Below are 11,673 nucleotides of genomic sequence, written 5' to 3'. Positions count from 1 at the left end.
TTTTGTGTAACCTGTGGATTGTTTCCTTCTCGCTACAACTGTACCCTTTTGTTGTACATCTGATGATAAAGCGAGCGATAAGCTAAAGAGCGTCCATGTTCGGTTCTGTTTTGTTGTTTAAGTTTCTTTTCTCAATTTTGTCAGAGTTCTTGTATTTCCATGGATACATGCCAAAGTTTGAATAGTATATTGAAATCACTGGATCAGCTTGTCAGTATTTCGATGTGCATCGTCCAACGATTAGGATGCATTTCCAGCCCAGCGGGCAAGTCCTATGCTGTTTACCTCCTTTGCTATGTTATACCAACGTACGGAACGTACAAGCGTAGCAGAGCCTTTCCTAGAAGACCCGAGATTGTCGGGACGGTTTTCATAGTAGACACTTTCAACTCACCCGCCGGGAATTCTCAGTCGGTTAGGGATTGTATGTTGATTTGCATGCCCATGGAAACGGCTTTGATGGACAAAGATGCTGTATATTGTCTGCAAGTACCAATGGCCTCCTTTTTTGGGATGATATTTGGGTTCGTCGGCCTATATTTACGTCTCTCGATGGGCGGGGTCGACGCATATGCCATCTGTATTTTTTTTCCCCTATGTGATGCCGCATGTCCTGCGGACGGGGGACAAATGAGCTATATGTTAGAGGGATATGATATGCTCGGGTTTATGTTTTATATGACCTTCCACAACATATCTCAGTGTGTTTTTTGTTTTATGACCGGCCATGCTTGTCGGAGACAGGGAAGAAAAGTCTACTTGAAATGTATGAATGGGGGTGGAGTAGCTGTATTTGTGCTATCCTTGTTGGCATATTGATATTGGCGAAGTGTATGGATGAGTCAATTACGTTACACTTCGTCCCAAGCTTTTGCCTGTTCAGTTCTCAAGTTCAGTTGATTTAGTCATGCTTCGCTGCGTTTTTTAAGTGGAATGGACTTCGTAGCTATTTTATTATTAAACGAGAGTGTTGAAAAGTAGAAAATTGAAATTGAAAACAAATGAATAAACAAATACACTGAAACAGTGGGCGAATGTTTATTTTTATCGTGAAAAAAGAAAAGAAAACCCTATACGCGCAAACGTATGCCTGAAAGTTCACATAATCTATATTCACCACACCTCTGATACCGTCTCTTTTTTTTTGTGACTACATCAAACTTCTTCAACGGTTTGTCGCACAGCCCGTCTCCAAGCCTATACTATATAAGCATTGCTTATTGACAGGCTCTTGAAACAGAAAGGCACTCCTGTTTCCTCCTCACTAGCGTCAACGGCCAGCCGTCATCGTTCCCTTCGTTTTGATAGAACTGATATATGGGCACATCAGTTTACGTCGTACTCTGGACCACAATGCAAAAGTGCTCTGTAAGGCGTACCAGACCTCAATGGAAGACTGGCTGGTGGCCATTCGACGCAACAATTGGTCCTTGAGCATGGGCTGTGATTGGTCGTCAGAGATGGGTGACGGGCGAAACATGGTGATATAAAGGAGAGACGAAAGAGCACCTAGTGGACGTAGTGATCCCAATGAAAAGAAGGATACGGAATGCGATCTCACTGGCTGAGACGACAGCAAGTTGAAACAATGTGCCCAATCCACCCAGTTTCCTTTCTTTGTCTTGCTGTTTTCCCAGGATTTTGCATGAATTTGCTTGATTCTCACCTCCCTTCTTTCCGTGCACCTTATTTGCCAGATTCTTTGCGCATATTCACTGGTCCTCTACGAATTAAAGCCCCTTTACTCCGTACCCCATCTCCTTTTCTGGCCTGACCCCCTGTGAGGTTGACCTGCGGCCCCGGTCAAGCCAGTGGAGTGATTGCTGAGAAACTGGAGGGCGAGAAATTACATGGCGAAAATCGCCAACTTACTCCGTAATTACATTCGAATGTTTTTTTTTCTTCTAGAATATTAATAGAATTTAAGTACGACATGGCGGCAAGAAAAAAAAAACAGAAAACGTTCAGAAAAGAGGGGACGTCAAGTTTACTATCCTCACCAAAACTGCAGGACAAAAAGGATGGACAAGTATGGAGTCTCTATGTCACCCGAACAAGGCGATTTCAGGAACCGTATCATTGGGCGAAATAACGGTGGTATTTTCATAATTAACACGGGGAGTATCTCACTTCGCAACGACAATTGGGCCCAGCGCCAACACCGCATTTGGCGTAGGTGCCTTTTCAAAAGGACACAACGTGGTGGAGATGGAGAGCGTCAGGCATTGCGACAGATTTTCCGAGGGCCATTCCCCCTTCCACCATAAGTCCCAGCTGTCGGTGGCCGGCAAGACTTCGCCGGTGCATGCCGGCCGCACACCCTGAGCCGCGACCTCACATTGGGACCAGTGTTCCTGCATATGGTTCTGGCAAGGTGCATATGCAGAGCACAAAATACAGGTGCGGAGTGACAAACGCTATGCACTACGAATGTCCGACGCATTTCACAGCATCTGAGACCTTTCCTATCCCAAAGGAGCTGAGCTCCCTTGCCTTGAAGCGCACACACCATGGGGCATTTATCCCCGCGATGTTTAGCCAACAGAAGCATTGCTCTCTGCGCACGTCCACCCACAGAGCACACACAGGCATTCGCATCGACCATTCGTTCGTCCTCTTCTTTCTCTTTGTAACACGCCTCCTTTTATTTGGAGGGCTCGTGCGTTCTGTAAAGTTACTGCTTTGTTGTATGGTCTACGATAAAGATAGTAAATATATTCTTATCCTACGTGGTTCTCCATGATTCCTCTGGCCACAACTACGACAGTTCACACAATGAAAGACATACCCGGCCGATCTACGCCATGCCAGCTCTGTTCCCATCTTTACTCTGTACCGGACTGACTGGCTGTTCCGAGACTTTTTGGCGGGCGCGGCAACTCTTTTCGACGAGCGAGGCCACTAATATATGTTTAGTGTCCTCGGTGTCCTGTCGATAGCTGGATGGACTGGTTTGAGGCTTATCCCTTGCATCGCGTGCCAGCTCGCCTGCAAACTAATACAAAGTACCATTGCTTGAGTTGATAGTCTTCTTTGGCGGGTCTTGCCTCCTGTCTCTTGCCTCCGCTGGAAAACGGCCAGTTTTGTCAGATGGGCTGATTGACCATGGAGATACATTCCTTTTGCTTGGTTTTGGTGTCTTCTGGTTGGCGGAGGGCCCTCTGATCGCTGCAACTGTTACGGCATAGTCCCCTTTTCACGACATGAACTAAGGCGTATCTCAGTCAATCGGGACCTCTTCGAGACTCCCTCTTGTCTATCCACGCGTGGTTTCTGTCTCTTGGAGTCTTCTTTTTCAGCTCCCGTCTTCCGTTTTTCAAAGACAGCAGGCAATCTGCCCTGATTAGTCTTTTGTGTTTCTTTGTCCTTGGACTCTTGCCGTTTTGAAAGCAGCATTCCAGAAGCAGTTGCCTTATCATGCCGCCCTGATGCTGCGTCGCAATATGGGACATTTCCACATGCTCTTTCATTTTCTTCTTTTCTTCCTCACTGTCTGAACTGCCGTTTCAAGCTAGGTTATCGACCCCTAACTTAATACCACCCCGAGCAAATAGAAGACGGGATGAGGTGAATTTGATTGGAATTCCAGAGCATTTCGGCACAGCGATTCTTTCTGTTTGGTCTTCTTTTCCCTCCAGCTTCCTTCTTCCTGTCACCGTTTCAAGACCCGTAGGGAGGAGCGTTCCCCTACCAGTCCAAATAGCCATTTAACAATTTACCAGGGATCGGAGCGCGTGTCGCTCACAAGCGAGTACAAGGTTGTACGCACCTATCAGCTGCAATCCCATACACACCTCAAGTACTCTTTCAGTACCCCATTTTACATGACTTTTATCAAACGCGTCAAAACCAAGCAACCTGTGTCATGTTACAAATGCCGCGCCTGGGAAAGGACGAAGGGGGCATCTATAGCCTCTCATATCTGGCGCAATTAGGACCAGAGTTCTGCGACCAGAAAGCTTCCTTTTTTTAAAAATAAAATAAAAAATAAATAATAATATTGATATTGCGTCCTGCTGGATAGAGATACTTTATGCCACCATACGACGAGGTATGAGGTAATAATTCTGGACGCCGGTGAAGCTTCATCAGCCAACGCCAAGGACGACACGGCAAAAGGACAAAAGGGAAGGCCAGCAGGGAAGGTTCATACGATATTGTTGTGTGAATACGGAATTTGTGCACTTTCATGAGACCATCTGCACCTTCTCTCGACACGCAAAATCCAGTTCGGGAAGCGGGCGGGTCACGTCCCTGAATAAAAACTGGGGCCGTCTGCGACAGCCCCCTTTTCATCTCTGTTCTTCTGCCAAAACAGAACGAGGAAGGAGAGACCAAGACCCGCTCTCCGAAGCCAAAAAAGGCAAGGGCGACAGCTGTACCTTGCACCAGTGGCGCGCGTTTTGTCCGCTTGCAATTGGTGTGTGTGAATACACAAGTTGTGTGTGTTTCCCTCTCTTTGTTACATACGCACACATACTTTTTCGATGATAGCATTCAGCATACAGGGTACAAACGGCGGTGACAGAGAGAAATCATATCGAAAAGGCGGAGGAGGCAATGAAGATGACCGACAGCTCGAAAAATGGCCACAGACGAAAGGCAAGATGACCACTCAAGTACGATGTATGTGATTGTACTCTGTTTTTGTTCATCCTATCGGAGCAGATTGCAGTTCATGGTCGTTTCGCCGGCTTGTCTGTGTATCTGATAGGCTCCGTCCTTTCTGCACTTTTTACATACTATTTTGTTCTAAGTACCTCCGTATGGAGTACGATTTATGCCATAACTGTATTGTATTGCTTTCACTTCCCTTTTCTTCCCATCGTCCCTTTCCTTCCCTTCCCTACACCGGCTTGCTCCCGCGACGGGTGCATAACGAACCCGCTTTTCCCATTATGCCACAATCTCCCCGTTTTTAGCCACAGTCCATCGTTTCTTTGTCCTACTTATTTCTAGCAAACCTGCATCCTTGCTTCCGTTCTCACAAGTAATTTTCGGGTCTTTCTTCACTGTGTCGTAGATCCCGCCCTAATAGCTCACACGAGATATTGCTGGCGGTCCGCTCCCCCAAAACGGAGCAGTCAAAGATGGCATTGTGGGGACTGGTTAGCCGTTTCCTCTACTTCCACACATAACTGTCACACCTTGCACTGTATTTGACGATATGCCGGGCGGGTGGTATTTCGGAGAGAAGATACAAGATATGTAGACCTTTGGTTAAGCTTTAAACTCGAGATGCAGCACAGGAAAGGCACGGTACAAATGTTAAGTCACGGAGAGTGTTCACGCCCGCCTTGGAATGGACAAAGGTTGTGTGGCAGCAACATACACCTGCCATTCTGTTCTGGAGACCCAGATGCCCTGCGCGAGCTTCACGCATTCCAGAGCCAAAAATATCGCCTTTTATGTGGTATTTGGCAGTGGCTCCCGCCTGTTACTGGCACCACTACGACTTTGCCCATGCCTCTTATCTTATTCGCCCAACCAACCTTCGCATCAAAACAAAGAGGGAATATTGCACACAGAAACAATTGTTCGCAATGCAACATCAGTTCCCAGAGAAACAGGCTGCCGTCAACCTACTCGACCGTCGTTGCTATCGCAAGACATTTCTGGATTATTTATCTCGCTTCTGGAAATGGCACACAGCAACAGCCCCCAAGAGCCAAGAAAGTGTGCAGTGACACGCGTTGTTTTCCTTTGAACAATGAACAGTATCGGCTCCTGTCGTCGCCTGGCGTGCTGATCCTCTATGAAGCTGTCCTCTGGCCTGTTTTCTCACCTTTTTGCCACCAATCTTGTTCGGACACCGAAATAAGCAACGTTTGCAGGATCTTGTCCTTAGTGGAAAGATACCATTTCCTGCCCACTGTTCTTCCTCCGACGTATGTGCAGTCGTTTTCTCAATGTCTCGTTCATGCCAAATGGTACCAACTTGGGCCAAATTTCCTCGGGTTTCTTGAAATAGGCGGACCACTGAGGCCAGCCCTGAGATATTGCTCGGATTCGTTGGGTGTAACAGTACTTCTGTTTGCTCTGAATATGTGTGCCGCCACTAGTATCTTTTTTCGCGTCTCTCTCCCTCGTTGCCTCTCCTTTTCGCGTTCTCCGAACTCCTTGCCGATAATCTTGATTACGGGCGTAAATATCACCTTGCAACCTTAACGAGCCTACCAGGAAGGCTTTTTGGAGGACTGGCAGCCGACGCCTCCTTCTGCTTCTGTATCTGACTATGTCCCCAACTGTGGCGATTTTCGTTTTCTCAGGACGCATGAGGATGCCCGCTGAGGCCTGCCTTGGCGGCCGCTATGGAGCTGTAAGATTACTTTCAGCATAAATGAGCCTCTCACAGATTTTTCCTGCAAACCCCAATTTATCTTTTCCATTGTTTCGAACTTGCTCCGGTGCATCTATTCTGCATCGGCCAGGCCTAGACAAGATGCCACCTAGTTCTTCCTAGCAACCCAGGCCGCTTGATGAGGCCGCTTTCGTTTCGCGATTTCTGGCGAAGAAATTGCGGCTCGCTTTTGCTAACGGACGTCGAACCTTTTGCGAATGGTCTTGTAGCGAGCGACGCCACAATTTGGATCTGCCACAATATCAAAAGGGTTCTCCGACAGCAACACAAACAGACAGGGGAACTCGTGCCACAAGAAGCGCCATCTTTCTTTGTCCTCACCGACCAGTAACGTCAAAGTAGCCTGTCAATTTCGCCGGCGCGGCAGTCTCCAGACCGCCCGTCCGCCTGGCGTGCGCTAGTTCCGGAACCGCATAGCGCTAATGTCGCTGGGTGGTTTGCTTCATATGCTATTACTTTGTCTCTCACCGTTCTTGTCTGAAAAAACGGGTTGCAAAAGCCCCCCCCCAAAAAAAGAGAAAGAAAGAAAGAAGGAAAAGGCGGCGCGCACTCAGTCTTATTTACCAATATTACAGGTCCTTTGCCTGGCGCGAAATTTCCTTCTGTGTATGGCTGAGCCTTTTGCCAGATCCGATGTGGTCGTCGCTCCTGCCTCTCCTGACGCCTCCACTGTGTCACATTTTTTTGATCCCTTGATCCCTCTTTTTTGGCGTTCCGGGGAGCTCCTTCCACGACTGCTAGCGCCTTTGACGCATAGTGTGTTGTCTTGCTGTTTATGGCCCATGGACGGGAGACTAAGCCTAGATTAGGACGCTAGTTCAGGTGCTGCTCTTGCTTCTCGGGGCAGTGATCCCCGCTACGGTCGCTTTTTCCCTTTTATTTTTGATTTTCTGCTTTTATTTTTGGTTATGTCTTCCCTCCATTAATTTTAGGGACCCCCGTAGGTCCTTGACCGTTTCCAACAGGGGCGTATGTTTGTTAATGTGGCATCCGTGACCGACCGGCCAGGGCGCTGGCCAGGCCAGGGTCGCCCAGGAGAACAAAAGGACGGTACTTATCCGTCGCCGGGCGGCTCCCGCGAAAGTCAGGTACCCTTCCATGCTCACCCCTTTCCTCACACTCTCCTTTCCTTTCGTGATGGAAGGAGCTGCCCACAAGTCGCGTTCTTTCCAACGAGTTTACGCCCACACCCCCCTTCGCTCTTTCCTTGGGCCCGTCAATGCCTTCCCCCAATCTCTCGCCGTGTCCCCAGGAAGTCAGTCCATCAGACGCTCCTTCTCCTTGGGTTCTCTCTTCTGCCTCTCCTCACAGTCTTTCGCACGCTCTCTCCCCTTTTCTCGTGAGTGCTGTGAATCCGCCTCTCTGCAATAATCCCCGATGCAATGGCTTTCATCGCACTTTCGCTCTTGACGTGCGCGTTTCTCTCTCTCCACCCCTCGCGTCCTTTTCTGGCTCTCTCTCTGTGACCTGTTCGTTTGTTTCGATATTCATTTTATTAGGTTCTCCTTCGTTCTTTCCCTCTTTCCTCCTTCTGAGTAGCTGCTCTCTTTCTAAAGTCCCTCGTTCTTTCCCACTCCACTCCCTACTCCTCAGGTTCTTTCCGTATGGAGCACAGAGCATAATTACTGAATACCAGTCAGGCATGCTACACTGAGTCCCCTTGCTCTTACCCTGCTAGTACTTGTGGCTACCACACCCCCCCCTCCCATACTCATCTCCCTCTCACGTCTAGCTTCATTTCCTTTCCTCCTTTCTTTTCCCTTTCTTCCTTCGTCTACATCTTTCGTTCCCCCCTCGTTGTTTTTCTTTTCTGCAACAAGCTTTGGCATCGACCTCCTTCGATGACAGCTGGTGCTGCCGACGACCGCTCTTCTTTGCGACCGTAGCACATCGCACCTGCTCCAATCGATCCGTCACTGCCAGTCAATCGCTTCAGCTTCGCCCTTTATTCTCTCGCTGTCAACGACCGACGGACGACGACGACGCATCCAAAACAACGAAACCAACAAGACAGTCGTGTCGTCACTGTCCATCTCACACGCAAACCGATCCTCTCGCAAATCGCTCTGTTACCCCCCAAACATCAGTCTGAATGTGCCGAAAACCACAAGCTTGCTCTTTTTCTGAAAGAGCCTTCGACTTTGGGATCTAAGTACGTTCGTCGTTGACTTTTCAAGGGTGCCGCAGGTCACACAGGTGTTTCCTGTGCTCCTGCGATTAACTCTCCTTTGCGGTTGTCTGCTGTACTCTAGAGAATCCGAGCGTCACAATTATGCCTGACGATGCGAGCTGTCTCTTGCTACATTTGACTACCTCGACGGATATGATCCTTGAATTTTTTTTTTTGATTCCAATGCTCTTTTTTCTAACACTGGCTTTCTCTCCTTGTCTAGATCCTCCCAAGCAGCGAGCACTCTACTGAGTTTCCTGGGCTGACGCTGCTGCCACAGCCGCCGTCGACCTTTCCGTTCCTTACCTGTTTCTCTTAGCAGCTTTACCTCTTCGGTTCTTTTGGACAACCTGTGTGATTTAGTGTGTTGGGTTGCGCTGTCTCTCGCCCGACGATAACTCTGTCATTCGTTCACGTTTCGCGTTCTGTTTACGATTTCTCTGCGTCGCTATAACCGCCATTCTTTACCTCTACAATGGCAGTCACACACGATCTCACACACCGGGGCTCCTCGAGTCATCAGCATGCCGCAAATACGATGGCCCTTGAGGAGCGTTTTGAGGTTCTCAAGGAGATTGGCGACGGTAGTTTCGGTAGCGTCGTCCTTGCCCGCGTCCGCAGTGCTGGCTCCAATGTTGCCCGTCGTGGCACCGTCATTGCCATCAAGACGATGAAAAAGACCTTTCAATCCTTCACGCCATGCCTGGAGCTCCGTGAAGTCGTCTTTCTGCGCACACTGCCGCCGCACCAACACCTCGTGCCTGCTCTCGACATCTTCCTCGACCCCTTCAGCAAGAAGCTGCACATCTGCATGGAGTACATGGAGGGTAACCTCTACCAGCTCATGAAGGCAAGGGACCACAAGTGCCTCGACAACGCCAGCGTCAAGAGCATTCTCTTCCAGATCATGCAAGGTCTCGAGCACATCCACGCCCACAACTTCTTCCACCGCGACATCAAGCCCGAGAACATCCTCGTCTCGTCCTCCGGTCACCAAGAGACCTCGAACTCCTTCCGCCGTTACTCATCTCTCGTCACACCACCCTCGACGCCTCCCTCGTACACGGTCAAGATTGCCGACTTTGGCCTCGCCCGTGAAACCCACTCCAAGCTGCCGTACACCACTTACGTCTCGACACGGTGGTACCGTGCACCTGAGGTCCTGCTTCGCGCCGGCGAGTACTCGGCGCCTGTCGACATCTGGGCTGTCGGTGCTATGGCCGTCGAGGTGGCCACCCTTAAGCCGCTCTTCCCAGGTGTCAACGAGGTAGACCAGCTCTGGCGCGTCTGTGAGATCATGGGTAGCCCCGGCAACTGGTACAACAAGGCCGGCCAACGTGTTGGCGGCGGCGAGTGGCGGGAGGGCTCGCGCCTTGCGGGCAAGCTGGGCTTCTCCTTCCCGAAGATGGCACCTCATGCCATCGATACGATTCTGCAGGCACCGCAATGGCCAGCATCACTGAGCCACTTCGTCACCTGGTGTCTGATGTGGGACCCCAAGACGCGGCCCACTTCAACACAGGCCCTGGCCCACGAGTACTTTGTAGATGCTGTTGACCCTCTGCGCCCCAAGTCGTCTGCTTCACGCATCCTGGGCCGCAAGCAGTCGGATCTCGGCCGCGCGTCCAAGGACTCCGGCTCGTCGACCCCTACTTCTGTCAAGCAACCATGGTACCGCAAGTCACTCATTGGCCGCTCCGAGCCAGCTCCCGAGGCGACCGCCGGATCTAAAGATCCCGCTGGTATTTTGGCTCCCCTTTCTACAATGGTGACATCGCCCACCGCGGCATCCGTCGCCGTGCCACAAGCAGGACCTCCGCCTGCCCAGGCACCAACACCGGCGTTGGTTCCTTCTCACGCACAGTTGCCCACGCGGGCACCAGTTCCGTCGCAGGCCATTGCCACGCCTGCTGTTGTACAGGTTGCTCCACAGGTACCAGCTGGTCCGCGCCCAGCGCCAGAGCAGCACCAGTCTGCTGAGGCCATCTTGCCCAAGGTGCGGCCGGCCGCCAGCAAGCGGACGACCTGGACAAACGGCCCGTCTAACGTGGCACCGATGCCCATTCTCCCCACGATCCGTCCCATTTCACCAATGTCCGATGCTGTGACGGCACAGGCCAACAACCGGACGCCCATGTACAACGATGCGTACGCGAATGCCGCTGGCCGGGCAGACGAAAAGACACCCAAGAAGATTGGCCGCCAGCTGTCCGTTGCCTCCAGCACTAACCACTATGCCGACCTCCACCGCCAGCAGGCCGAGCAGGCTCTGAATGGAAACACGGGCCTCGTTTCGCCGCCCAGCGCCCATAAGGAGAGCTTCTTCTCCCACCTCCGCAAGCGGGCACGTCGCTTCTCTGGCCGCCACCAGACGCCCATCTCACCAGCATACGATGAGATGGAGGCTCAAGCAGGTTGCGGTCCTTGGGCCAGCAACCGCTCGTCCATGGTGATTGACCAACAGACGCAGGCTTCGTACATGCCCATGGCTGTTCCAGTGCAGAGCACCTCGGCGCTCCCCACCAGCAACACGTACGATTCACTCGAAAAGCAGGGCCACGCTGGCGATGCCAACAGCGGCTACCTGCCAACCATCCCGGCACATGGCTCAACGAGCAACCTGACGACTTCGGCAACCATGGGTGCTACGGTGGGCGTGCCTCCGGCAGGTGTGACCAACCTCAAGCGCCACCACTCGCTGCCTCACCACCAACCGCGCTCCGTTGACAACCTTCTTGTTGCGGCACGCAGTGGTGGTGGCCCTATCTCGAGCAGAACACGGCGGGCACAGGCTACGCAGGGCGTGTACCAGTACGACGCACCTGATGAGGAGGACGAGTTGCTTGACGAAGTTCTCAACTCGACCCACCGTGCCATGAAGCGTCTTGAAAAGGATGGCAAGCCGGCCCTGCGGCAATCGGTTAGCAACATTGCCATTTCGAACCCCTACCCGACGCCGTCACCTTCCGCCAGCGGCCACAACGTTCTGTTTGGTGACAGCAATGAAGCTGTCACACCTAAGCCGTTGGACCTCGGCAAGAAGGCTGCTGGCGACTATAAGTGGCCCACACCTCCTTACGACGAGAACGACTGGGCCGCCTCTGCATCTGCCAGCATCTGGGCTGCGAGTAACCGATTCTAA

At 51.3% G+C, this 11,673-nt stretch overlaps 1 protein-coding gene across 1 annotated transcript; it reads left to right on the top strand.

Moving 5' to 3' along the window:
- Positions 1-9,069: 9,069 nt before the first annotated feature.
- SPBR_01351 (meiosis induction protein kinase IME2/SME1) lies at positions 9,070-11,673 on the top strand (the record flags this gene model as incomplete). The annotated part of the gene is made up of 1 exon (XM_040759662.1): positions 9,070-11,673. The coding sequence occupies one exon, from the start codon at positions 9,070-9,072 to the stop codon at positions 11,671-11,673; it is 2,604 nt and encodes an 867-aa protein (XP_040619489.1).

Source organism: Sporothrix brasiliensis (genome assembly GCF_000820605.1).
Source record: "Sporothrix brasiliensis 5110 chromosome Unknown Cont18, whole genome shotgun sequence".
NCBI lineage: Eukaryota > Fungi > Ascomycota > Sordariomycetes > Ophiostomatales > Ophiostomataceae > Sporothrix > Sporothrix brasiliensis.
The sequence above is the reverse complement of the archived record's forward strand: the minus strand, read 5'-3'. Positions and strand labels throughout refer to the sequence as shown.